At 40.0% G+C, this 27,239-nt stretch overlaps 5 protein-coding genes across 29 annotated transcripts; 3 read left to right on the forward strand and 2 right to left on the reverse strand.

The window, feature by feature from the left end:
- Position 1: 1 nt before the first annotated feature.
- On the forward strand, positions 2–2,417 carry LOC143908236 (haloacid dehalogenase-like hydrolase domain-containing protein 2). Of its 2 annotated transcripts, XM_077425738.1 has the most exons (5): positions 2–20; positions 179–280; positions 716–1,012; positions 1,094–1,304; positions 1,393–2,417. In XM_077425738.1, coding segments are annotated over exons 1-5 (780 nt in total). In that variant the 5' UTR covers positions 2–18; the 3' UTR covers positions 1,561–2,417. The 2 variants fall into 2 exon arrangements, with proteins under 2 accessions (XP_077281864.1, XP_077281866.1); XM_077425740.1 differs by lacking the exon at positions 2–20 and having other exon boundaries at positions 71–280.
- LOC143908219 (WD repeat-containing protein 48) lies at positions 1,593–7,017 on the reverse strand. Its single transcript, XM_077425691.1, has 12 exons — positions 6,288–7,017; positions 5,721–5,937; positions 5,311–5,523; positions 4,930–5,225; positions 4,657–4,842; positions 4,258–4,575; positions 4,083–4,185; positions 3,840–4,005; positions 3,580–3,771; positions 3,245–3,491; positions 3,051–3,170; positions 1,593–2,962 (listed from the first exon to the last, which is right to left on the reverse strand). Exons 1-11 carry the CDS (start codon positions 6,333–6,335, stop codon positions 3,108–3,110), a joined length of 2,049 nt encoding a protein of 682 aa, XP_077281817.1. The 5' UTR covers positions 6,336–7,017; the 3' UTR covers positions 1,593–2,962; positions 3,051–3,107.
- A 317-nt stretch (positions 7,018–7,334) lies between these two features.
- Sf1 (splicing factor 1) lies at positions 7,335–14,071 on the forward strand. Its single transcript, XM_077425693.1, has 9 exons — positions 7,335–7,869; positions 8,205–8,360; positions 8,942–9,017; positions 10,743–10,895; positions 10,987–11,093; positions 11,197–11,363; positions 11,509–11,667; positions 11,746–12,020; positions 12,105–14,071. The coding sequence occupies exons 1-9, from the start codon at positions 7,617–7,619 to the stop codon at positions 12,658–12,660; spliced, it is 1,902 nt and encodes a 633-aa protein (XP_077281819.1). The 5' UTR covers positions 7,335–7,616; the 3' UTR covers positions 12,661–14,071.
- A 68-nt stretch (positions 14,072–14,139) lies between these two features.
- On the reverse strand, positions 14,140–15,237 carry Nd-b22 (NADH dehydrogenase (ubiquinone) B22 subunit). Its single transcript, XM_077425741.1, has 2 exons — positions 15,012–15,237; positions 14,140–14,553 (listed from the first exon to the last, which is right to left on the reverse strand). The coding sequence occupies exons 1-2, from the start codon at positions 15,119–15,121 to the stop codon at positions 14,229–14,231; spliced, it is 435 nt and encodes a 144-aa protein (XP_077281867.1). The 5' UTR covers positions 15,122–15,237; the 3' UTR covers positions 14,140–14,228.
- Positions 15,238–15,341: 104 nt separating this feature from the next.
- On the forward strand, positions 15,342–26,908 carry Sw (cytoplasmic dynein 1 intermediate chain short wing). Of its 24 annotated transcripts, XM_077425665.1 has the most exons (15): positions 15,342–15,509; positions 15,792–15,905; positions 15,976–16,099; positions 16,184–16,280; positions 16,364–16,469; positions 16,542–16,669; positions 18,315–18,452; positions 20,007–20,027; positions 22,447–22,494; positions 24,120–24,299; positions 24,372–24,528; positions 24,667–25,039; positions 25,148–25,379; positions 25,470–25,897; positions 26,016–26,908. In XM_077425665.1, the coding sequence occupies exons 3-15, from the start codon at positions 15,998–16,000 to the stop codon at positions 26,175–26,177; spliced, it is 2,172 nt and encodes a 723-aa protein (XP_077281791.1). In that variant the 5' UTR covers positions 15,342–15,509; positions 15,792–15,905; positions 15,976–15,997; the 3' UTR covers positions 26,178–26,908. The 24 variants fall into 24 exon arrangements, with proteins under 24 accessions (XP_077281791.1, XP_077281790.1, XP_077281792.1 ...); XM_077425664.1 differs by lacking the exon at positions 15,792–15,905; XM_077425668.1 differs by lacking the exon at positions 15,792–15,905 and having other exon boundaries at positions 15,343–15,509; positions 24,144–24,299.
- Positions 26,909–27,239: the final 331 nt, after the last annotated feature.

Here is a 27,239-nt window from a genome sequence, read left to right on the forward strand (position 1 = left end):
CGCCAGTGATGTCTACTAATGTATGTATCTATCTCGCTTTAAGTGCAGAAATCATTAAGTGCAAAGAACAGAAACACACTTATAATTTTATAACCACAAGTTATAATAACTTTGATAACAATCAACAGCAAATCTGCACAAGATCATACGTTTCACTAAATTATATTAATGTAATAAGGATAACGATGGCGAGACAAATCACGACGGTGCTGATAGACCTCAGCGGAACGTTACATATCGATAACGCGGCTATTCCAGGTGCCGTACAAGCGTTGAGCAGGTTAGATTTGTGTTTTTATTATTATTATTATTATTTAACTTGCATACTTATGTTTTATTACTTGAACAAAGCAATAACCGGTTACAGCGCAACAGCGCAATCTCTGTGAAAACGAGCGGTTTAATTTTAAATTTCTACTTGTTTTGCATAAAAATTCACTTAACGGGGCTGATTTTAATAAAAAAAAAAAAACCTGTTATTTGTTAACGACAGCTTTTCGTGACTAATTTAATATCTACTTTTATTTAATAAATATCTCGATGACATCACACACACACACACACACACACACACACATACACACACACACACACACACACACACACACACACAAACCAGTGAAAATCAAACGGTAAACTCTTATGATTTGTCTTTAGTATCAAGCGTATCCTTTGACTCTTTGGAACCACGAATTTATATTTTTTCACGTTACAGGCTACGAAATGCAAACCTATCGATTAAATTCGTCACCAACACCACCAAGGAGTCGAGTACGTATTTGTACGAGCGTCTGACGAAACTTGGATTTGACTTGCGAAAAGAGGAAATCTTTAGTTCTCTTGCGGCGGCGAGAAGATTAATTATCTCTCGGCGATTGAAGCCCTTGCTGTTAATTGATCCGGCAGCGATGGAGGATTTCCAAGATTTAGCGACGGATGATACGCCTGATGCAGTGGTGATCGGCTTAGCACCGAGCAAATTCAACTACGACGAGCTGAACGAAGCATTCAGGTAGTCTGGCTAGTCTCACGTCTTCTCTTTCGTCTCTATCGTTTAAGCAACGTGTGACATATGTGACGTGCGATATTTTAGATTGCTTTTGAATGGTGCTTCCCTCATAGCCATTCACGAAGGACGATATTACAAACGCCCCGATGGCCTAGCTCTAGGTCCTGGGGCGTTTATCAAAGGATTAGAGTATTCTAGCAATGTAAAAGCAGAAGTTGTTGGTAAACCGACCATAGGATTTTTCAAGGCAGCTTTAGGGCAAACAGATCCAGCACAGGCTATAATGATTGGAGATGTAATGTTTCAAATGACACATCGTCTTTTTCTATGCATTATTATTGTAATTTTTTGTGCTCACAATTTTTTTTACTGTTTGTCATTAGGATGTAAGAGATGACGTAGCTGGTGCGCAAGCAGCTGGGATTAAAGGTATTCTGGTACAAACTGGCAAATACAGAACGGGGGATGAAAATACGATTACTCCCGGACCAGCGAGAGTGTACGCTTCTTTTGTAGAAGCTGCCGAGAGTATTCTCAATGAAATTATTTAAAGATTTGTGGTTTAACGAAATTACTAAGCGCGCAGGTAGCAACAGAGTTCTTTATTCAAATATCGCTGCGCGATGCAATCTCTTTTCTATATTAAATTATATATTTTATATAAATATTGATTACTTTATAGTATAACGAAATATTTACATTTATAAAATTGCCCTCATGCATGCACAATTTTAATAACGCAAACAAATATCGTATCTCACAGAGCATATTAAAAACTGGTACACGTTCTTTCCTAAATTTAACTCTTTGCGGTAATAACAAATATTGGCTCTGAGTTGTTTGCACAATAAGGATCAGTTAAATTTTTATTCACGCAGCATACTATTATTATTAATGGACAGTATTCACAGTCGTGTTATAATAATTTAAAAAAATTGAATGTTAACTTAAAAACAACTACATTTTTATTCATCATAAATCTTTACAAAGATCAAATTCTGTTGAATACTGTATATATTCTTTGATAATAATTTATATTATCAATGGTATTTATATCTTACAAAATTTAATTTTTGGTGTGTGTGTGTTAAACATGCATATATATCCCACATTTATATTTTATTACCTTCGGGGTCAGGACAGAATTTGATCTTATTACATTGCAGACAATTACATTCTCTTATTTCCTTATATGAACAATAGGAAATATTGAACTTCTCTAATTTGGCTATTCAAATATAATTTGATTAATGATAAATTGACATATCTCTCTTCTCTCTTTCATATATCTTTTTCTTGCTCTCTAATATAACAAGGCAGGTGTGGAGTACACATTTTGCATGCACGCATATAACAAAACGCATTGTATAATTTCTTATACCCTCAATAAATATGTTCGATACTTTTATTACAATACTAAAAGAAGACGATCCTATGATGACGAAATACCGGTAAAATAAAATTAATGAAGGAAATTTAAAAAGCATTTGTGAGGATCACCTGGGGGAGGGGGGGGTCCATTAGACCTAACAGAACCAACAATTTTCTCGGCCATGCGGTCTATTCCCCTTTTCTTTGTTGCATTTGTGCCATACGTTCTTATTGATACTTTTGAAGTGGGAAGACGGTATATGGCTGACAACGAGCACTTTAAATTCTATATCCAGGTACAAAAAGCACGATATTCTCAAGCAGATTAATCGAGTAACGCTCCCCGTTGTGTGAATTTGGCCGCAGGATGCAAGTGTATAAAAGTGAGCACGTTACATTAATACTTTTACACATTATTGCCTTAAAACTTTATGTTCTCTAATACTCCAAATACGCCTCGCTTTCCTTCGCTCCCGCTTCAACGTCACGCGAAACATTTGTTAAATCCAGGTGATCATTTCCTAAGAAGAAGGTGGTACAAGGTACCATATTCCGCAAGTAGCCCATGTATTTTCCACTATTCTGAAACGGATTAATGTTGACGTCTTTTAAACCAAATCAATAAAGAAAGAAAGAAAGAAAGGAAAAAAGTGTACGTGGCATACGTTACCATGGTATAAAACCAGGCACACTGTAAAGATTCGTGACGCAACGTAGTTAATCCTAACTATTTAACGGGACGATAATGAAGCGTTAAATCCGCCGAACTTTTCCAGATAAAATGTCTAACCTGAGAAACAGAGAGAGACACACGTAAAACGTTTTCTCAACGCGTACGAAAAGTTTATTCGGTCTGATACGTACCGTTCTCAAATCCATTGAAGGATCCAAGACCTGATCGTTACACAAGAGTTCAACTTTTTCCTCGGCCAGCGAAGAATTATCAGCATTGGAATCCGTGTTCGTCCTATCGCCTGCCGGAGACCCGCTGGAAACTGTATTTCCACCACCAGCCACTGAACCTGAGTCGCTTCCCGCACCGAGCACTTTATCGTAAACATGTTCGGCCACTTTACGCACTTGTATAAAATCATTTGCTATCAAACGATCCCTTGAAAATAATAACGCGCAAGATTATTCACGCGTATCGCATACCTATATCATCGCGCGATTTAGAAATTCGAAGGTGCGCGGCATACTTTTTCAAACTCTTTACACCCGAAGAGGCATGTGGAAGAAGATAAAAAGGTATTTTAATGAATTGCGGAAGATTCTTATCCACGACGATATTCACCACCCACGGCGGTACGGTCTCGTTCAATAGGACACCCTCGGTTTCTCCCGCGGCATCTCGAACCAATAGTCGGTAGATGGTTCTACCTCCCACTTCGCTGAAAAATAAAATAATATGACAATATATCTAGTCTAGTCAACGAAACTCGCAACAATCTTCGCGTACCTGAAAATGACAGGTGTATGACTAGGAACTGAGAAGTATGGATTTCCTCCTCTCGTGTGCATAGGACCGTTTCCATCATTGCCATTACCCTCATTCTCGTCATCGGCGTGTAACGGTCTCCACCAGTGTTCGAGTAACGCTTGCAGCAGGAGGTTCCCATAATTCACTAAAAATAGAAAGTATATCAACGTCTCTCGAATCCACGCTCACGAGTATCACCGTTGAAAAAGCGATACTACGCACCTTTTTGATCTACGGCATCGTTCTCCGCTAAGCCGGTCTCTTTGGCGGAAACCCACGCAGAGAAGCAATCGTTTTCGTCTTGCCCTAAATGTATAGTTAACATCTGCAACGACGAAGAAAATTTAGAACCGACCTCTAGTTCTCGAAAGCACCGATTTTTCAAAGAACGGCATACCCCTGTTTTGAGATCGACGTTAAACCAGTTTGGAACATACACCATTTTATTTCTCTTTTTACACTCCTGCTCGAAATCGACTCTGCCTAAATCTTCTATTTTACACGCCTTTAATACGTCATATAGCGCAACATTTTCTTCCGTATCCTTCGTTAACACGTGTCTTTTATCATTTAATATATTGTAATGTCTTATAGCAGGACCACCCAGTATTTTCTGCGCAGGTTCGACGTTCCTTAAAATATTGCCCGATACATTACTCGCGGTATCGCAACAATCTCCAATTCCTAACTCTTGCCAATCTTTTTGGCTTATTGGCTGAAATAACAATTTTTTTCAATTTACGGTTTTTTTTTTAAATGAAAATTTGTTACATTCTTTTCATGAGATTTTATTTACCCAGTTGTTGATGGTCGATTCGCTGGTGGCAACCCAAATACTAGATTGATCTGGCGTCATAGCCATCTTGAGTATAGGTGCCTTTTCTTCGCAAATAACTGTATATCTCTCTGCGTAACTTAATTCTGTCATTACAACTCTCTTATCCCTGCCTCCAGATATCACATGGCTAAAATTATCCGTTGCCTAAAACACATCGACGTTTACCGACGACGTACGGCAGTTATTAAAACGATGACGAACTCGTATAGGTATACGTGTACGCGTACGTACCAATAACGCCCATACGCCTTCTTTGTGAACTCTAAATGTTTGCACGCATCTTTGTTGGCCAAGCGACCATAATTTAATAGTACCGTCGGAACTCGCCGATAAGCACTGCGTCCCGTCCCTATTCAGAACCAACGCTTTAATATTGTCCGCGTGGCCACGAAGTTTCATGAGTTTAGAACAAAATCGTGGATCCCACACTCGAAGAACTTTCTCCGTGCTACCACTCACGATAATCGTGCCAATCTGATTCATGGCAAGGCTGTATATAGAGTCTCTGTTTCCACTGAGGGACGACGCTGCAACACGATATTTCAAGCATGTTACGAGACACAAAAAGAGACGTACATACGGTCAGGCGTACATACCGCGCGGCGTACATACTTGTGACTGTATTATTACTCGCGGTAAGAGCGGTCAACGTATTAACATCCCACAAAAATATCGACTTGTCCAGACCCGCGCTAGCAACTTGTTCTCTATCTTTGGCATACGCTAACGCTTTGACGTAGTCCTTATGAGTGCGCAGAGTGGACATACAGAAACCTTTATGCGCATTCCATACCTTGACAGTGGTGTCGGAACTTGCGGATATAACTGTACAGATTTGACGACGCGTAACATATCAAAGCTAATAGTAGAAAAGCTGGAAAAGCTGGTGGTAGAACGTGGAGAGAGAGAAGCCAGAAGATATTAGATACGTTATATTTTATATAGATCAGATATATTCAAATAGCGGAATATCATAAAAATTTATCAAGTCGAATAAGATTGTCGCGTAAAGGCACGCTTACGATTTTTGCCGCTACAACATAGCACTATGTCGTTGACCCAATCCGTATGATGTTCCATAGATTGGATATACGGCTCCTTCATGTTCCTGCACGTCCATATCCTTACGATGCTATCTCTACCAGCGGAATACAGCCTGTGCAGAGCTGGATCGTACTGCAAGGAATTAACGCCTGCCCTGTGCCGCTTCTCCACCTCATCTCTTATAACCATAGACACCTATGTACGATTCATAGGAAATTAATATAGTTGGTTCTCATTATATTTACATTGACGACGATTTGCGATCGAATGTCGCAAATGCAAATATACTTGACAATTTAGTGTCTCAAGAGAGAGCATCGGAGAATCAGCGCGATCGCTGTCAATGCTAAAAAATGTGGAAATTTTTCTAGTTTACTTTACACGTTTCAGACACTGATTCTCAGCATAGGAAACAAACGCGTCTCATATATACGATGCGGTATCGCGGCACAAAGAGGGTATAGTAAAGAAGATTATAAAGCACATTTTTGTGAGACATCAGCCAAGAAGATACGTGACGGATTATAGGGATCAATGGATTATACCTGTACTTTCTTACGGGCGCTCTGCCCGCCCGTCTTGTGAGCTGCCATTGCGCCCGGGACCGCTTCGTCCCAGCCGGCGCGGCGTCTCGATCGCGCGGAGAGCGGAGAGGCGAAGGAAAACGCAGAGAAATCGGGACGCGGGACGCGAAAAAGGGTGCGAACACCGTATGTACGTTGCACGATTCAGATTCGACGTCGGGCACGATCGTTGCTCCGCACTCGCGGCATCGTCGTCGTTGCTGTCATCCGCGTCGCCGATCTCACTGTCGGCGAATGTCGCCGCGGTCGCGTGGCATCGTCGTCATCGCATTGTCGTCGACGGCGCAGCGGCGCAGCGCGCCCATCCACCGGCCACCGAGAGGAAGCGATCGCGCCGATCTCCTCGGACGACGGTCGACACTGTCGACACTACGACCGCGAGGGCGAAATCCCGTTCATGACGCCCGTACGCGCACGCCGCGCACCACGCTCGTAGCGATCACCGGACACCGGACACCGATTCGCCGATCGCCAATTCACCCGTCACCGCCGCTGTTACTCCGCTCCGGTCCGGTAGCCCCGTGCCGCGTGCCCCGTCGCGCGTCGCGTCAATAGTCAATATGCCATTTTAATGCCAAAATATTGGACGTGGAGCCTCCAAGCTCCAATCCACTCCAATCGAACGAGCGATCGCGCCGTCCAGCCGTCCGAGCGGCCCGAGTCCCATCCCATTCGTGAATTCGTCGCGAGCGCGAGACGCGATCGACGCGATTCCGTCGGGCGAGCGTATCGACCAATCGTAGCTGAGCTGAGGATATTCTTGAGAACGCAGCTTGCTATTTTGCCAAACTCTCGTTCTCGGCCGCGATTGGTCCACAAGGTCGATGGGAAGAAACGGAGAAACGTCCTACGTGAAAACACGCCACGCTTCCTATCGGATTCGTGATTCGTCCGTCGGTCGCGCCACCTGTCGCCAACGCCAAGTGTCGCGATTGGCTGGTCGACGCGAGCGCGCCAATCAGCCCGTTGCTAACGCGGCCGCGCGGCCGCGATCGCGATACGCGATACGTCGGGATGGAGATTGGAGATGTGTTTGCGTTAACGCCACACGCCACACGCCAACGGTGCCCTCAGCCCTCGTAGGTTACGTAGATCGGCGGGCTCTCGCCTCGCCATTTTCTCGGTGCGTAAACCCGCTATCGTAAACGCCTCTCGCCTGTCGTTATTGGAGTTGGGCCGGTTGGGCGTCGACTGCCGTCGGGAGAGTCAACGGGGTTGACGTTGTTGGCGATTACGACAACGCGAGCGTGACGTCTGGCACGGCGCACGGCGTCGCCACGCCAAGCAGTCATGAATCAGTCGCGGAATTTCACGTCGCTGTTGAACCCGAGCTACTTGCAGAACGCGCAGCAACAACAGCAGCAGCAGCAGCAGCAGAACCAGAACCCCGTGAGCGTGAACTCGGGAGCGGCAGCGGCAGCGGCAGCGGCCGCCGCCGCCGCTGCCGCCGCCGCCGCGGTGAGTGCCGCGATCGCGAACGGCACGCAGCCGAGCGCAAACACGGCGAACGCCGTAACGGCGAGCCGCAAGCGGGAAGCGGAGGGTAAGCGTCTTTGCCATCCTCTTTCCTCTATTTCTTTCTTCCACCTCTCGCGGAAAGCGGGAAACGTTTCTTGCGCGCATTTGCGAAGCAACTTTTGTTCTCCACTTTATATACTTTCTGTTTATCTTTTCTCTCTCTCTTTTTTTTTTTTTTTTTTAATTATTAATTATTGCCCTTGATTCATTTTGCGAAGAACCTACGTTCTGTTGTGCAAATGCACAAGAAACGTTTTCCGTTTGAGTTTCTGTGCGACAAACGCGAGAAATATTTTTCTATTTTAACAACATCGTTGTGGTTTATTTGTGATTTAAAATGGGATGGGATTCTTCGCGCAGGTGATGGTAAACAGGAGAAAGAATCGAAAGAGGGAGAACGTAAGAAGAGGAAAAAGACTAGATGGAGCGGTAGCGAACATGACAAAACATTTATACCGGGCATGCCTACGGTACTACCGACAAATCTGACTGTCGACCAGGAGAAGGCTTATCTCTGTAAGTTTCTTTCTCTCGTACGACGTTAACATACGTCTCCTTTAGTACGTATGGCTAGGGAACCGTTTCAAGTTCTTTGTTTCTGTACACAAGTTTCTAAAACCTACGTTATAAGAGTAGATGGCTATGAATGATGTAAGTATGATAATGTATATATATCAAAAATTCAAAATTCTTGGAGGTAAGCGTCAGGACTTTTCGACGACTGTATAAAATCATCAAATTTGGCAAGAGGGATTGCCAATTTTGCTGAATAACTGTAATCTGACCGTCGATGCATTTTTATTACCGTCAAGTTTAATCGGATGAGCTACGTAATGGACTTGTGATATTTCATTTAGATACGTGATAACGGAAGTTTACTTGTATGTGTCGTACCTTGCGGTACTTTTTCAAACTGAGCATTGATCGAGTCGTACAAAGCCGTGCGAGCTTTTGACTTTGGAAATAAGGTTCAAATATATGTGCGCGACCTTATTACTTTTCTTGAGAGAGACGTGCTTATTTTATAGAATGTATACGGCAAATTGGCAATATCTAACCGTTGGGGTTTCCGCCCCCTCTAACCCGTTGGTTTACAGTTCAGCTGCAGATTGAGGAAATCAGCAGGAAGCTACGCACTGGAGATCTTGGAATTCCACTTAACCCTGAGGAAAGGTTTGAAAGAAACTTACGTACCAAAAATGAACGTTACATATCTACGATACTTATCTACCGAACGTACAGCAGCCCGTAATATACACAGGAGCTCTAAAAGATATCTCTGTGACTCAAAGGTTCGGTTAGCGTGGGAATACCGATGTCCATTTGAAAAACGTTGGGCTTGATTAGAGCCCCCATGCAACGCGGAAGATGAATTTTGATAGTATTGGTTTGCCCTAATCAATCTTTTTTTAATATCTCATTTTTATTGAACACTGCTGCAGCGCTGTTGAGTCATATATTTTTGAAGTTTCAAATTTAAGAATTACGCGTGTGGCGTAATGAGACAATAGCTCTTGCGATAGATTTGAGATTTGAGATTTGAGATTTGAGACCGATACGATGAACCGTGTCAGTAGCAGTGTTTAAAGAGAACAGAGTGGGTATTCTAGTTCATACGTCTTGTATAGATAGATTTTTGCACACGTAGAATAACTCTGAGGTGACCTATCGTAATCGTTTTCTAGCACGCGGTTAAAAAGTGTGGAATATTAGCAATCGGACATTTCGTTATTCGATATTTCACTATTGGTCCACAACTTTATGCGTGGGTCATCTTGAGTGAGATTCTGTTTCTTTATTCAGGCTGCCGTGATTTGCACGGCACGTTTTAAAATTGTTGTAATAATCTTGATGCCAATAGGAAGATTATTAATCGACTTGCCGATATCTGTTTCTACGTACAACCTTAATGAGCAGATTTCAGGAAAATATCAGTTTATTGAAATTCTCATTCGTACCGTAATATTGTAACAAAGAATTTAACGTTACTTTCAGGTACAGGTCTTGTATAATACAAATGCATATACTTTTTCCTCTAATAAATTAATTTATTCCAATAGGTAAAACTTTTCCAATTTTAGCTGGAACCATTATTTTTATGTCATTGTGTTTCCGTTAATACATAGTAAGACATACCGCAATTACGTTATAACTAATACAAAAGATTATTTCTCAATAATCACAGGATCTGTCTTGGCAGCTGACATCGTACCGATATCTGCCGTGCACAAACGCGCGGTCTTCCAGCGGTTGCCTACTGTAGAATACTAAATATACAGCTATGCTATATTCGGCACCGACAATTTTTCTATTCTTTATTTCGATACCTTGGCACTGTTGGGAAATTCTATAATACGCGCAGTCTTGTACAGTTTTTAAAAATACATAACTGATTACGTTAGCAAACTGATACAATGTCGCGCAATGACTTTCTTAGTACATCTACGGTTGGATCTACAGCCTTAATATTGACACCTATTACCGTATACTACTGTTATGGAAGCAAAATTATTGCATATTATTTAAAATTTTTCTTACAAGTTAGCTTTTTTCTGTTATAATGTAGACAAAATTTTTTATACAAAATATTTTTTTCCAGTAGATTTATTTACAGCATAAATTTTATCATTTATTAAGAAATTTTAAATTTCTCAGATAGTATGTTTATAGAGAAGCTAAATTTGAATCGGTATCGAAAGAAAAATTGCATAATGGCTTATTTATCAGAGCTCTGGCAAAATCTATATACGCTCAACTCTCTGCTCTAAATCAACGGTTCTTCCCCACTTGATATATATTCGTACAGTCATAGTAGGGTCAGGTTGCTTGTGTACGCTAGTGTACCGTCTTGATGAAAATTTATATTCTTGATATGGTATTATTCTTTTTATTTTTCAGATCCCCGTCTCCGGAGCCTATTTACAGTAGCGATGGTAAACGGTTGAACACGAGAGAATATCGTACGAGACGTAAATTAGAGGAAGAACGTCATAATCTGATTCAGAAGATCCTTAAAATCAATCCAGAGTTCAAGCCACCACCGGATTATAAGTGAGTCACACAGATGTACCATATATTTTTTATGCTAATTTTTTACAATAAATATTCATTTTCTTAATATTTATATTTACTTTTTTCCCAGGCCACCAATAATACGAGTCCATGATAAAGTAATGATTCCTCAGGAAGAGCATCCTGATATAAATTTCGTTGGTTTGCTTATTGGACCGCGTGGAAATACTCTAAAATGTAAGTACTACAAAATGCCGTTCGAAGGTTGTGGATAAACTGTGACGCAACGCATACAGTTAGAGAAATCTTAATTTATATTTATTGTTTAAAAATTGTTTAGCTATGGAAAAGGAAACTGGGGCAAAGATTATAATTCGTGGAAAGGGCTCTGTAAAGGAAGGAAAAGTTGGCAGGAAAGATGGGCAGCCTTTACCGGGCGAGGATGAACCCTTACATGCATATATTACCGCAAACAATTTAGATGCTGTGAAGAAAGCCGTGGAACGAGTATGCGTTGTCGCATTTATATATAATAGCATTTATATATATTTAATATTTATATATATTATATATATATAATAGCACTATTATATATATATAATAGTGAGGTAAATAAAATGACCAATGTAATTAATCGTACTCGTGTTTACAGATTCACGAAATTATTCGGCAAGGTGTGGAAGTGCCGGAAGGTCAAAACGACTTGCGTCGTAATCAATTACGCGAGTTGGCTTTATTGAACGGAACATTACGCGAGAATGATGGGCCTCGTTGTACAAATTGTGGAGCTTCGGATCATAAATCTTGGCTGGTTTGTGAAATTGTGTAATATTTTATCGAAAAGATCTTTCTTATTTCTGTACCTATTATAATATCGATTGAATTTCAGTGCCCTGATAAACCAAATGTGACCAACAACATAGTATGTTCAAGTTGTGGTGGTGCGGGACATATCGCTCGAGATTGCAGATCAAAGAGACCCGGTCAAGGAGGTCCCGCAGCCGCTGGAATGGGGGGAATGGGTCAAGCTGGAGATAAAGCTAAAATAGATGAAGAGTACATGTCGCTCATGGCAGAATTGGGAGAAGGCCCACCACCGGACAGATCGAAAACGGGACAAAACAGACAGACTCCCAATCCCAATTATCCCGGACTGTTCGATAGGTACATTTTTTTCTTTCTTATTTTTCCCCCGTGCAACGATCTTTTTTACATTTACATTGGATGCGATGATTTTGTCTTTTTCAGACAACAGCCACCTCGCGCGTTAATGGCAGCTCCAGCGCATCCACCACCGCAGATGATGCAGGGCGGTCCAATGATGCCGCCCCCGGGCATGGCACCGCCACCGTGGAGTCAAGGAGGCGAAGGGATGAACAACATGAACATGCAATGGCAGCCACCGGTAAGCATGCCGCCGCCGCCAGGAGTGATGCAGCCGCCACCGCCGCCACCTGGTTCCACTACGCAGCCCAACATTCCGCCATTAATGCCATGGATGGCCGGCAACAATCAACCGCCGCCACCAGGTCAAATGCCGCCCACGCAGATTCCTCCGCCCGGGATGGGCATACCGCCGTGGCAGCAAGGTCAGCAGGGACCGATGCGGCCACCACCGCCGGGCACGGCGCCGCCTCCGGGATTCCCCGGTGGTTGGCAGCCGCAACAGATGGGTGGCTGGCCACCGGCTGCCCCGGTCCCACCTCCGCCTCAACAACAGACTCCCGCACCACCCGGGATTGACCTGAACACGCTGCCGACATTACTGGCGCAACCACCGCCGCCACCTCCGCCCACCAGTTAGTCCTAATCGCGTAACGAATGACTTCCGATCTATGTAATAGCCAGACGATATCATTGAGATGGAGCGAAGTTTGAGGAAGAAGACGAGAAAATGAAGATAGAGGGTGGAAGCTGAAAGAGGCATTGTGTCCTAATAGGAAGTCAGAAAAGATGAAGATAGACGAGAAAATAGGAACGACGTACGTACGTCGCAGTCTTGTTTCGAGAGAGTGATCGGTTAATTTTATCTTTTTTTTTATTTTTTTTTCATTAAAAAAAATTTTTTTTCCCATGTATAATCTTGCCTCGTTATGAGAATATTCTGGTGTGATGATTAACGGAATTCTGCGAGAATTCTATGTGGGAGATATATGCTGAGAAACTCAAAAATCGTATTTATTAATGGAACATGTAGTTTTACCTAGTTACCGATTTTAATTTACCGCAAGTAATAAACTCTGTAATTTCGTACAAAATATCATGTGAATGACATTACATCGTAAATGACTTATCTATCACGAATCCTCTTCTCGAGCACAAGTATAGCAATTTGACAATTTTTTTCCACTTTATTCCATTTCCGAACGTCGCTTCCGAAATCGAACCTATCAATGTTGAAAGAATTGTAACATAGGTAAAAATATTTGTTCATATATTTTATTTATATATATATATATAATACTCTAAAAAATACTATATGTATATATATATATATATATATATATATATATATATATATATGTATCACACCACACACACATTACAATTCATAACTCTTAGCGTAAGTAATCGGTAATATTGTTTTCGATGAAGATGAAATTGCAGAAGTGATAATAATTTCTGCCAACTTGATTGCAAATTAGACATAAAAATTTCTTACATTTTGAATATTTCGAACACCGAAAGATTTTGATATTTTAAAGTTAGTAAAAAAAATTTCATATCACGCAGGAACGTTGAATCGTGCACTAAAATAACTGCAGGACAATACAAATCTATTGGCGACTTTAGACTTAATTCATAGAATCGTCACTTCTGTAGCAACGTATATGTAATCTTCGATCATAAATATCCGGATTATACGTATATGTTTAAGACACAGTCGTAATTACATTATGAGTGACGAAAAGAACTTTGCTGCTAAAGTATTCAATTTCGCAAGTGGTATTTCATTTATTTGCAAAGACAAATCATATATATTTCGCCCGTTATTGTCACGACGGAGATAATAATCGAAATTACGAACGTCCAAGCGCAATAATTATCCGTACGTTACAGGAGATTTAGGCAAAGCTTCGTTCGCGAAAGCTTCAAGCCACTGTGCTACGTTAGTATTACATATGTTGAATGTATAACGAATTAAATTATGGATAGAGATACGCTAAGTTGCTTGCTATGTATTCTACGTATATAATAAACACGTATAAAACGGAGCACGCTTGTTCGTATGTGCGCAGGGGGTGTTCGGTGATAGGGCATACTACGTCTGTGCAATGAAGACTTTCTCGTAACGATACACGTTATATTACAATATTATCTACAAGTAATGTCGCGTCGCGACAACACAAATATTTATATTTTACAGGTGCCTCAACGACCGTCGAGCTTCTTCTTTTCCTCTGGATAGGTTTCGAAATACCACTTCTCATACTCGTCCTTCATTTGTTCGCGACGCGCAAAATACTTGGGGTACATAGCCTTCTCGAGAGGGTGCCAGTAATCCAGGACCCAGTCTGGGATGTCAGCATTTCGGCCATATGCCCCTCCCGTAGCTGAATTGGCGAAGGTTATCGGTTGATAATGTATCTTTGAGAAGAGCTCTTTCTCTCCTTGCCGTAGCAGATGCTTCGCGTAAATCAAATCCTTAATATTTTTATTCTTGTCAAAGCGCTCTCTCAATAACGCAGCCTGGTATCTGTAAAGGAATTATACGTGAACGGTATATTACGGTACGTGACTGTCCGTCATTCGTCGTATGGCGTTAGTCCCTGGACTAAATGGGCGGATTTAAACTATAGACGTGTTTTCCACAAACTACACGTATCACGTATCCTTTCATCCCATTAATCACAATTAATGACGGTACTTTGCGCACTGTCTCGGTCTCTTCTGTTTCGAAGAAACGTTTCGTTTGAATCAATGCCGCGATCACCGGTGATTTTAACCAAACTCCAATTAATTTAATCGGTTAACTTATTATCGAGTAACACCTTGCGTGTTACTCGTGTGTATCTCACTGACGGATAGAATCATCAGTTATTTCTAGTTTGATCCAATGATTGGAAAGAAAGAGTAAATTGAGAATAAATTAATTGGAAATGTTGCTTTAATCGATCCCGTCGGCGTCGGTCGAATCAATCGTTGATTACATACCTGCGGTCGTGTATCTCGTGCACCCAATCCTCCATGCAGCGCACGGCGCGCTTGTACAGCCTGCACACCTTCTGCTGGTGCGATACGAGCTCCGAAGGAAGATGTGCCATCGTTTATGAAACAAATTACAGCTCTCCCCGAAAGCACCAGCCCTTGCCCTTGTAATAAAGTCGGAGTCGGAGGTCAGAGGTCGGAGGGGTGAATTAAAGCAATATGGCGTCTTAAGTGACGCCAGCGACAACTAGCGGTCGTAGGTCGTACTCGGTCTCGTACAGTCTCGTAGGTCGATAGGTGTCCGGTGTCGTAGTCGTAATACGCCGCGGTTTCATCTTTCATCGAGCTGGTTGCTGGTTGGTGCCTTGGGTGCCTTGTGCCTTGGTGCTCGTGAAGAGAATCGTGGATTTACATGTCATTCCTTGAATTGCTCGAAATGATATCGATGTAAAATGGAGTAAAGGCTTGGACGTCAGATCGCTCCGCTGCGTGCCCTTAACGAAGGTAAGGGCAAGGGTCTCGTCATTTCCGTCGCGGCGTCGCGGCTGATCCGCGATCCGCGTTACTTAACGCGTCGCGTATCGCACCGTTACGGTTACGTCGACATCGCCCAGATTCGATCGAGCGGGGAGTCGGTGCCATCGGCCGCGTTTCAGTGCCAAGTATTTTCGCCTAAACCGGAGCGCGTCCTTCCGGGTGGATCGAGCCGCGAGCAGGCCGAGAAGACGCGTTAGTTTCGCGCTCGCGCGTAATCGAACGGTAAATTTAACGTTACCAACGTTTTAGCTCCAAGCTCCAAGTTGACGTCATCGCTGAGAAATCAATAACTGCATTGGGCTTTTATTCGTGGTAGCTTCCTCGGCCAATTTTACGGAGCGGACACACCGACGTACATACATTGTATGTACGTCTGACGTGCCTATACTTAATTTAAATGTATCCGTCTAAAGTTTACGATATCATTTTTCAGTCATCTATTGCTAGACGACAAGATGATGTCCGATCGTAAAGCCGAGCTAGAAAGGAAGAAGGCGAAGCTGCAAGCTATTAGGGAGGAGAAGGAGAGGCGCAGGAGGGAGAAAGAACAGAAGGATGTAAGGCTCAGTGCTCAGTTTGTACATACGTAAAGATGTAACGATGACTTGTGACGATTATAAACACGTCACTTGGGATTATAGGTAGAAGAAGCTACCGTTCGTGCCGCCGGCACGGACAAGGATCAGCGCAAGGAGATAGATGCAATGTTGTCTTCTTTGGGCGTAGCGCCAGTGTCAGGTATATATACGCGTTACAGGTGTTCGATTATAAACTCGTATCTTTTCCTATGCGACGCTCCAACGGTTTCTGTCTGTTTGCAGACGTGCTCTCTAGTTTGTCGAGTATGAGCTCGCTGACGCCCGAACAAAGCGCTACGGCTACACCGGACGCCAGCTTGCAGCCATCCAGCATAACGTCTGCTCAAAGGTATTTATTTGCATTTTTCTTGCGTTTTTTTCGAGACCGATTTATAACTTGGCATCGTGCGCGACGAAACAGTGCGGGACGAAGAAAGACGCGGGAGCTCACAATCGTCTCCGTGGCGCACACAAACATTCCACCGAAAGAACCGGTCGTTTACAGCAAGCAAACGCAAACCATTCAGACCACGCATACATCCCACGACGGTGAGTCAATATTTCTCTTATGTATTTATCGATTTATTTATATCGCACATGCGTTATATACATCTCACTCGTGATTTCGTAAAGAAACGTTTAGATATTAGACAAACACGTGATATTTAATTCACAACGTTTTTAGATAGACATCAATATTGATGGAATTGAAATATAATTAATTTTTGAGAATTCCTGAAATCTGATCGCGTGGTTGCAAGATGCGTGTTAAATATTGTTATATTTTATATATGGATCTAATCGTTAACTATATATTTTCGGCTATTTTTTTATACTGAATAATTTTATTAATTATTAATACTCACTTGTCAACGTAAGTTCACAAGTTTATATGGCGTTCGCGCACAGTGCGTGTTATAAAATTACTGAAATATCAAATTACACGTATTCCATTGTTCTCGCATCAACAACATTTTTACGATTGATTATGGTAAAGTGGGTGGTCTATAAAAAAAGATAGTCTTCCATATATCTATATGTTTTTTTATTACAACACTGTGTTACAATCTGTCTGTAACCACATAGAAAGTCTTAACGATATTTTTGTGCATTATTGTGAATTATTTCGTGTATTAACTACGAATGAAGTAAATTACGATGTTCGTAATCACACAAACGCAATTTTTTTTTAATTTTTAGTTTTGGAATGACGAATAACATTAAGATTGAGTTGTTCTTCTAACGTGTTTCTTATAATTAATTTTAAAGCGGCGAGGAAACTTACATATTCCAAAAACATGAATTTAACGATTCATTACATCGCAATTATCATTTTGCACTTTTCCTTCGTATTATTTGTGAAGGATCAATAGTTTTCAACACTTTTACGTGATTTTTTAATATCTTGTTACTTAAACGATAACTCGGCATTAAAAGAATAACATATTGTGTTTATGTAGTGACACAAATATTATTAATCAGCACATATTTAATATATATGTACTAATATAATATTTAAATAATATATAAGAAAAATGAATAACAGTTTTTTTTATTGTGAGCCTTAGATTATGTGTATAACAAACATATATTAGTCATTTGTATAACGAGTAGTAAGCATCTAACGATCAATCTGGGTTTGGTTGTAAGTTTTTTTGGTGGTGGCAACTTTTTCCTATACAACGTTTTCATTTCCATGAACACAACCGCAAATTCAGTTAGTCCTTATTGTTCTTAAATACCTACGCGATATGTTTTGCTGACGATTACTCTCGCACGCAGTCTTGCGTTTTGCTAACGATACAAACCTGATCGCAAACAATTTATGTTAGTGATTAACAAATTTTTATATATTTTATTCCAATACCACCTACTTTACCGTGATGAAAGATAGCGCAACGTTAACTATATATGACAAAATCTGAATTCTGGTGGAAAAAAATGTTTCCCCTTATACGTATACATTTGATTGTCCAAGTTGTTATTTTGAATGGACCGAATGGACACAGAGGAATATTATACTAAAAATATATATACGCATATACGCATATATACACATATCATACATATATACATGATAGATCTTTTAAATATGTATTTGTTACCTAACTGATCTTGCGGTGTTAATTAAACATACGCGTGTTCCCTTGTCTTGCGATACAATCTGATCGATTCATCCGGTGTTGGACACAAGGACTGTCCACATCGTCTTCCGCATACACCATCTACTCCTCCTGTTCAACAACAACACCAACTCACTCTTGCTCCGCAGGCTACTTTGAGACTGACTGGTGGCGTCCCAGGAAAGGTGGGTCTGCACCAAACTACCTATGTATGTTCTGTCTACTTTTTTACTACCCTTCCATAATTGTCGTACGACGTTACGTTATAGAGGTAGAGATACACATCGGAAGGTAGAGATATGTCGCGCGTTCCAAATGAAGGGATGTAGAGTCTAATCTTTGGGGTGCTTTACGCTTTTTAAACATTGCTCCGCAAAATCTTTGATTTTTCGTTCTTCTTCATATATATCGAGTTATGTGAAGGCAACGAGGAGTCATGAAGATTACGCACACAAGTTGCTACGATAACCGATTTTACATTTGACGTGTGCTGCAAGAGTTTTGTATGTGGAAATTGTTATTTATTATAGATATTAAGTATATACTGTACTGAGAATCAAGAGACGTTTATATTACAAGCGTATTCACCGTTAGCTATCTCCTTCTAGACTTTTATATATTATACGTATAGTTTTACTTCCACATACACACAGATGACCGTTTGCTTGCATATAATAAAAAAGCTTACTCACGCTTCAATAGTTTAATGAAATACGTGACAGATTGACAGAAAGTTAAGATTACACAGCACATTAACTCTAGGCGTCCCGTTTGTTGGGAAAACATACGACGTACGATTACAAACTGAAATTCTTACAAGATTGTTACGCCATGACTCATGCGTGTTGGTAGAGACGTGGTATTTGTGCTCACACGTAGAATATTTCTCCAAATATATTTTTAGATGTAAAAATAATGACCTCCAATGATGTAGGTATATATATTATATATAGGTGAATAGCTTTTTTTTAATGCTATTGATTAAGTATTAATTGCTAAGATATATGTGTATACTCTAACATTGAGAGAATTGTCCACGTCGCTTATAAAATTATTTGCTTTATCGTTCCTATTATATATTAACAAGAACAATGATATCAATATCGATTTTCAGAGAAACTTAGGGGGCGGGCATAAGTGTGACAAGGGATGTAAGTGAGATATTGCAGCTTATTCGTTAAAGAGCATCTGTTGTTAGGGATAACTAAAAAAACTAAAGTTTTTCGCCACAATATTGGATCAATAACTATAATGAACATTCTACCGTCGCTAGTAAACGAAAGTGTTGAACATGAAAGATAAACATTAATTATACCCTAACGATAAACATTTTGAATATGTACGTTTCCTCTCATACATAGGAATCGAAGCACCGCACAATATAAGAATTTACAAAATTATATGCACCTAACTACATTCAGCATAATTTTTGATTTAAGATACAACCTATTCGAAAATTATGTCTATGACGCGCCACGACTTTATTTATCGTTGTCTACTTTTTTGGAAATTTTCGCAAACAACGTACGCGGCATTTAAAAATTTATTTGCCGTTGTCCCTATAGGATGCACAGTCGAATTTTAAAACCGTCAGACATTACAGTGACAAAATTATTTATCACTTTTTTGTACAGTTTTGAACTTTGCCGTCGACTTTTCTTTTATATTTTGAACTAACGAGTCTGAGTGTAGAGAGGTGTTATTAGCGTAATGCATTCTTATGATATCGTAACTAAGTACAATTTTTTTCCCTCCCTTCTCAGCTCATGCATTCGACTATTACGGTAAGTTATGATTTCTCTTGGTTCTGAAAACGATTTTTAGATTCAGAGTTAGGTTTAGCTTGTATTCAGTTTGTATTACTTGAGGCAACGATTATTCTAAAGAAGAATTCCTGGCAAAGAGTAATTCGCGTTATTCGCAATAAATTTCACATACTATGCCAAATTATTCACGCCAAACGAACGTGTTAAGAGATAAGAGAAATTAGATTACTACCAAATTTACTATTTGTTCGCCAAAAATATAGCGTATATGATATTGTTCGTAGCCCATCAATACGTTTTAAATTAATGACATTTGCAACATACCAGATAAGTGCTTTTACTTGCCTTTATTCGGAATAGATACGGCCGAGACTAGAAAAAACGGCGGAAGAATATCGTCTCCAGAATTTAGCGTTTTCCATAATAGGAAATATCAGCAAGGAATGCAAAACAACTCTCCACCCAGAGCCTGATCGGTCTTTACTACCTTATGGATATGCTTTTATACCTCTTCCGACTCTTTTCTTCGTTAAGTTTGCCTATTTTTGGGTGCATTTATTCTTTATTTACGCCATCTATTATTTTCCAAATATTTATCTGACATCCCGACTCTATACAGCAAAGGAAAATCTGCTATCAGGCACACTACACATATCTGTCCGCATATATCTGATTCTCGGAAAGCATGCAGAAATTTCGAAGATGGTTGTTTCGACGTTCTCTGGTGTTCTTCAAACACAATTTTTGCAATATTTTCAAGCTGTCACGATATGTATCGCTACGTTCACACAGTAGGCATGCTACCAAAAGAGAATATGTTTTCTTTATTAATATTATAAAAGGAATGTGTGAGGGTAAAAGAGAGAAACAAGGTGACGTGCAATGTTTAATGATAACGGTTATAAAGCTCTGACAACTACTAATGGTTATTCTTGATGCCATCTCGTCATGGCACATCAAGGATATCAGAATCTTTTGAGAGAGAGAGAGAGAGAGAGAGAGAGAGAGAGAGAGAGAGAGAGAGAGAGAGATATCCATTGGCAAATCTTGTCACAACTTAACGCACCTTCCAGAGTTCTCGACGCGATGTTCGTTATCTGAAATCTCTTTGAGAATGCTAACGCATCATCAATGCTTACTAACATGAAAGCAATTTTTATAGAGCTAAGGTGTTGTGGGATATTAACTGAATTCAAGTTGAAGATAACATATTACACACTTTATTTTCGGTACACTCTGACTCTGTTTTTAGTAAATTACTTACCATTGATATATATATATATATATATATATATATATGTAATATATAACATTTTGATGCAATACCTTATATAAAGATATGTCGCTTGAGCTTTTAGTGGCGCAGGAACATTTTTTTTTAATAAAATGTTCTTCAGTCGCAGAATATTGCTTCTTAACAGCACGTGGGTGGCGTAGCAATAAAGTTAATAGACCTAACAGAGTTAAAACGACAGACACATGTACGTGTCCATACGAATATATCGCAGCATAGCTATACAGCATTCTCAAAATATGTACACATCGCGCACTTGTTTTCCTACCTTGTGAATATTGACAGGTTTATTTTCATTGCCAGTCGGCTTAGAAAGTAATTGTTATAAATATGTCGAGTCTCATTAATCGAAAGAATTGGAAAAAAGAACATGCAGTTTTTATTTCAATAGTCGGAGATGTCAGTATGTTGTATTAAATCGTTATTTCAATTTCATGATCCCTTACTTGTCTTCATTTTAATTTGCTATAAAAACTTTTTTCTCAAATTTTTCCGAAACAATGAGTTTTTGTACCAGATTTATTTTCCGAGAAATATCCTACCTCGTCATGTTTTATCTATATCAATTAACGCGAGAAAGAGAATATCTATAGAATATTGAAGATGAGAAGAGATTCCTATATGAATTTTTTTTATTCAATATTTAAGCGAAGACACACACATTAAAAAACTTTTACATATTTTAAGAAGTAAGAGACTTCTCTTATTAAACGCTTTAGCGAGTTTAAATTAGTATATTGAAATATACTCCGAAATATATACACAGCCGTTGCTAATGGGAATATTGTACGCATGTAAATAGATATTTCGACTATGATTTATCAAATTCAATTGCTACTTTCAAGTTTCTCGAGCGATTGTTGATGTATTTTGCATGACAAAATAAGAAAAGTTGGTTGAATCTTATATTGCATAATACGTTATCGCGAGAATGATGTAACGGTAAAAATCCCGGCGAAATATTTCACGTTAGAGACGTGAGATAAAGCGAAGTGAAAGACTCAAGTAACTTTTAGCTTTTGTACATGTACTATTATGCATCAATAATGTCTATTTAAAGAAATATATATTTTAAAAGCGCTACAAACAATTCCGGCAAATAGGATATCAAATTGATTGACATTTTCTTTTCCCTCCTTCAAGACGAGTACAATCTAAATCCTGGTTTAGAATGGGAGGACGAATTTACAGGTAGGTAATTCCTCTCTAGAGACGATTCACTTTGTTTAATTATCTCACAGACATGTCCATAAACCTCACACCCTCACAAATTTGCGCCTAAAAGTAATATCTTTACGTAACTTTCTTTGCTATTTGTCCGGCTCTGTCTTATATATGCACTGAACGAAGGGAATTATTGCTAGCGTTTACAACTTGTTTGATGATTTGCTTTATTTTATATATATATATATTTTTTTTACATTTTTCTTTACGTAATCTAAGATAAATCCGCTTTATCCGTCTCCGTATTGCGCATGCAGATATATTGAGCTTTGTATCGTTATTTTTTGAGGCGGGATATGTATACTGTGAGTTATCTAATGATTGAAGATATTTAAGATTTAGCACTTTTAATTAAGATTTTTAGTTACGACGGTGTTGACTATTTATTATTTTTTAAGAAGTAAAGCGACAGAGAGAATCTTAGATGCTATTTTATTTTATTTGTCGCAGTTGTAGATGTTGTAACTTTAATCGGTACTGCATGAGACCTGGAAAGTTGCGTTAAATCGTCTCCACTCGGTGTGCCGTCGTTTATTGTTTTTATTATTTCAAGAAGAATTAATTTACACGATCGCGCGGCTGTAAACCCACTTCTTTCCCGTTTTCATTGACCATTGATTTTTATTTATTTATTTATTTATTTATTTATTCATCATTGATCATTATACGATATTAGTGTCATAGAAGAGAGAGAGAGAGAGAGATGGTGAAACCTCACGCAATTGTCACATTCTACATGATAATTCCCCGTTGACGATTACATAATCAGTAATATAATAGTAATTACACTGGTAAAGGGAAAATTAGTAATCTCTTGTTACTTGTAACATCCACGTTCATTTTTCTTCTCATTTCTCACGCATCATTCCACCTCATCGAGGTGCTGCATGCCAACAAAGGGTGGAGAGACACACGTGAAAAAAAGATACGATGGAAAAATGTAAAATCAATGCTATTTACGACAGTCCACCAACAAGCAGTCCACCTTTCGTACATGTGGTTAATTTTGCATGTCATCTAGGCTCACACTCATAAATTTTTTTTCCTCTATATATGAAACCTTAGCAATGGTAAATTTCCAGCATGTCCAATTATTCGATATGGCATTTATCAATGCTTTTAGATGTTGCTCCTTTGAAATGAGATTTCATTAAACATTTGCAAGTCGGCAGCTACCTGTGCGCAATTCATATTAAAGAACGCGTGAAGAAAACAATCGTAATTTGTTTTTTTTTTCTTTTTTTCTAAATAACACGCTGGCATGTTACGTTTTTTTCGGCACTTGAGGTGTAAAGACAAATGCAAAATGTTGCAGAAACGAATGTTAGGATTTTAACAGAATGCACAGTGTTGTTTTCCTCTTAGATGTGAATATTCGAGATAATAGATTACTGCGCTATAGATATTTTTCAAAGCATTTCAATATTTGTTGCAAAAAAATGAACTAGTTCTTCTCTTTTATTTAATAATAAAAGCGATACTTCTGAAAATTAGAATATTAGTCGAATTCTAAATAAATAGGTATAGATCAGTAGCTAGGTAGTTACATCCAAGTTAGGGTACTTGTGGCGGAACCAGCTTATTCACCACAGTTTTGACATTTGACGATGGCCAAGCCGAAGACGAAGAAAATAGCTTGCCGCACATGGACGGTTTCCAGAGTAAGCTCCCACCGGGAATCCTTCCTCACGGATTACCGCAAGTTAAGGAAGTCCAGCCTGCCGTTACACAGGTAGAGCAAGAGAAGCAGAAAGAGAAGCCCAAGAAAGAAGGTGCGTGGACCATCAATCTCCTTAGTTCTGTTCACTGGCCAAAAATCTTGATACTTTTTATTACGCCCGCAGTACGGGAGCTCAGCGAAGAAGAGAAGCAAATGATTATCCTGTCGGAAGACTTCCAACGATTCCTCGATCGTACCAGCAGAATCGTGGAGAGAGCACTGGGCGAATCGGTCGATATCTACACCGATTATGCTGGCACTATGGACGGCGAAGACGGAATGTAAGTATAGAAAACTACTGGAAAGTGAACTGGAAGATTTTTTTTTTATCAATCTTCCTTTGTTTCTAAGGCAGTATAGCTGTTTGAGAGACGTTCTGCTCGCGACGTAAATGACCGTTCTGACGCGTGAATTTGCAGGGACGAGAAGAGTCATCAACGGCTGTGGTTGAATCGCTCGTTCATTTGCGAGCGATGGTCCCGTAATCGTTGCGTAACCTCCATGGACTGGTCGCCGCAGTTCCCCGAGCTTTTAGCGGCTTCGTACAACAACAACGATGACACTCCGAACGATCCTGACGGCGTATGCCTAATCTGGAATACGAAATTCAAGAAAACCACGCCAGAGTTTATCTTTCACTGTCAATCGCCCGTTATGTCCACCACGTTCGCCAGATTTCACCCGAACTTGATCCTGGGCGGCACCTACTCCGGTCAAATTGTGCTTTGGGACAATCGAGTGCAAAAGAGGACTCCCATACAACGCACTCCCTTGTCAGCCACTGCGCACACCGTAAGTGACATATCACCTTCCGACATACATCAATTAGGTTGCACTAGTCGAGCTTCAAGCTTCCAAGCTTAGAGTGCGAGAACGAAGAAGTAATTACTTATTCTGCAGCACCCGGTATACTGCTTGAACGTCGTTGGAACGCAAAACGCGCACAATCTGATCAGCATTTCGACAGACGGCAAATTGTGCTCGTGGAGTCTGGACATGCTGTCACAACCGCAAGAAGCATTAGAATTGCACACGAAGCAATCGAAAGCGATTGCCGCCACGTGCTTGGCTTTCCCGCATGGCGACGTTAACAATTTCGTCATGGGAAGTGAGGACGGGACCGTTTACTCAGGTATGTACGATTGTCCACATATATAACGTGCGAGAATATATGAAGAGTAAACTAAAAGAATTTTATCAACGTTTTAATTTTGTCAAATAGCCTGCCGACACGGTAGCCGCGCCGGGTTGACGGAAACGTACGAGGGTCATCAGGGGCCGGTCACTGGCGTTAGCGCACACGCGGTGCAGGGCGGGATAGACTTCTCTCATCTATTCCTGACATCTTCCCTAGACTGGACTATCAAACTCTGGAGCCTAAAAGAGAATAAGCCGCTCTACTCTTTCGAGCACAATGGCGACTACGTATATGACGTCGCGTGGTCTCCGACGCACCCGGCGCTGTTCGCCTCCGTCGATGATTCCGGCAGGCTGGATTTGTGGAATCTGAATCAGGATACGGAGGTACCCACCGCCAGCGTCGTCGTCGATGGGTGCCCTGCTCTGAACAGGGTATCGTGGACGCCAAGTGGATTGCACGTCACTGTCGGTGACGATACTGGTAAAATATGGGTCTACGACGTCGCCGAGGTACGTACGACGATCACTTTGAAGATTTTCTCGGCTGTTTATATGATAAATTAGGCAACGTTGCGTGCTGAAACTTGTGCAAAAACATTCTCTATATTTGATTCTTTTTTCAATATAGCATCTAGCTCATCCAAGGATTGACGAATGGAACAAGTTCCTGTACACGCAACAGGACCTGAAAAACAATAAAGCGGATGAAGAACTGGATAAACTTAATCTTAGTTCCGGGCCGTCTTCGTTAACATCTATGACATCCATTTCGTCAGTGCCTCTGAGATAGAAACCATAATTTTATTTGCTCTAGCGATGTAATTGCCACAGTAACTTTTTCCAGGAATTTATTACACTCGCAATTGTACAAAATATTGAAAAATAAGAATCTGAGGGAAGTTTGGCTTCTCGACGATTTTACTGAATGTAATACTGAAAGATTGGTTGCCAGATTTTCTCCATTTTTCTTCGTTAATGAAAGTTGGCTATATCGAAACAACTCTTCATCCTTAAAAAATATACATATTATTAACGTGTTAAGCATTAATAATTATTCTAATACAAAAATATATGTTTAACTGAAATAAGAAGTATTAGTTGAGTAAATCTATGATACATCAGAATTGTAAATAATGCTTTAATCGTATTTTGAAGGATTATTTTATATAATTTGTTGTGATGAAGCTCAAATATGTTTCGCAATACAATTTATCGGTATTTATCGCCAAGCACTTACGATAATGTTACATAACGTCAAATTTAGGAAATTAAAACCACTGATGGAAACTTACGAAGAGATAAAATGTTCTCTGAATCGTAATGTAAAGAAAGGAACACATACTCATTAAGCTATGTAATATATTTATATAATTCCCCAGTCACACAAATAATTTGTTTACGCAGTTCGTTTTATTCGTTCATTTTTTATAATAATCATCGCTATTTTAAGAAATGTATTTATTAGGCGTTTTTGTAATATCTCGTTTATGTTAATGCAAATACACGTCATTTGTCGCGAAATATTGCAAATGGACCTTTTTAAGCGTACGTTTCTATTTAATTCGCGTCAATTTGTCGCGTCATCTCTTCGTACGAAGAATATTATCGTTCGCAGTCGCAGGTCGTTGTATAAATAAAGATGACGTCATTCCTGCGATTAGTGACGCATCGATGAATAATTAGAACGGCGACTTTTGTGCTAATCATTGATCATCGATCGAAAGTCTCTTCCGATCAGTTTTTTTCCGAGTCGGTAAATTTCTCCTATAGACCGGAATGAAAATGCGAGTAAACGGCAGGGTTGGGTGTCCCAGGGGTCATTAATGGAACGAGAGAGGAAGGGGTTAAAGGG

Source organism: Temnothorax americanus, unplaced genomic scaffold (genome assembly GCF_048541705.1).
Source record: "Temnothorax americanus isolate GAGA-0224 unplaced genomic scaffold, ASM4854170v1 Scaffold9, whole genome shotgun sequence".
In the NCBI taxonomy this organism is placed as follows: domain Eukaryota; kingdom Metazoa; phylum Arthropoda; class Insecta; order Hymenoptera; family Formicidae; genus Temnothorax; species Temnothorax americanus.

Bases quoted from the DNA above. Each gene is read 5' to 3' on its own strand.
- LOC143908236 (XM_077425738.1), top strand. The intron at 281-715 runs GTTAGATTTGTG...TTCACGTTACAG, and splicing joins GCCGTACAAGCGTTGAGCAG to GCTACGAAATGCAAACCTAT. The intron at 1,305-1,392 runs GTAATGTTTCAA...GTTTGTCATTAG, and splicing joins AGGCTATAATGATTGGAGAT to GATGTAAGAGATGACGTAGC.
- LOC143908219 (XM_077425691.1), bottom strand. From the start codon at position 6,335: ATGGCAGCTCACAAGACGGGCGGGCAGAGCGCCCGTAAGAAAGTACAG. The intron at 5,938-6,287 runs GTATAATCCATT...AATCGTACATAG, and splicing joins GCGCCCGTAAGAAAGTACAG to GTGTCTATGGTTATAAGAGA. The intron at 3,171-3,244 runs GTACGTATCAGA...TCTGTTTCTCAG, and splicing joins CTTCAATGGATTTGAGAACG to GTTAGACATTTTATCTGGAA.
- Sf1 (XM_077425693.1), top strand. From the start codon at position 7,617: ATGAATCAGTCGCGGAATTTCACGTCGCTGTTGAACCCGAGCTACTTG. The intron at 10,896-10,986 runs GTGAGTCACACA...CTTTTTTCCCAG, and splicing joins AAGCCACCACCGGATTATAA to GCCACCAATAATACGAGTCC. The intron at 11,668-11,745 runs GTTTGTGAAATT...ATTGAATTTCAG, and splicing joins CGGATCATAAATCTTGGCTG to TGCCCTGATAAACCAAATGT.
- Nd-b22 (XM_077425741.1), bottom strand. From the start codon at position 15,121: ATGGCACATCTTCCTTCGGAGCTCGTATCGCACCAGCAGAAGGTGTGC. The intron at 14,554-15,011 runs GTATGTAATCAA...ATTCCTTTACAG, and splicing joins CACGAGATACACGACCGCAG to ATACCAGGCTGCGTTATTGA.
- Sw (XM_077425665.1), top strand. From the start codon at position 15,998: ATGATGTCCGATCGTAAAGCCGAGCTAGAAAGGAAGAAGGCGAAGCTG. The intron at 18,453-20,006 runs GTATGTTCTGTC...CTCCCTTCTCAG, and splicing joins GTCTGCACCAAACTACCTAT to CTCATGCATTCGACTATTAC. The intron at 25,040-25,147 runs GTAAGTGACATA...CTTATTCTGCAG, and splicing joins TGTCAGCCACTGCGCACACC to CACCCGGTATACTGCTTGAA.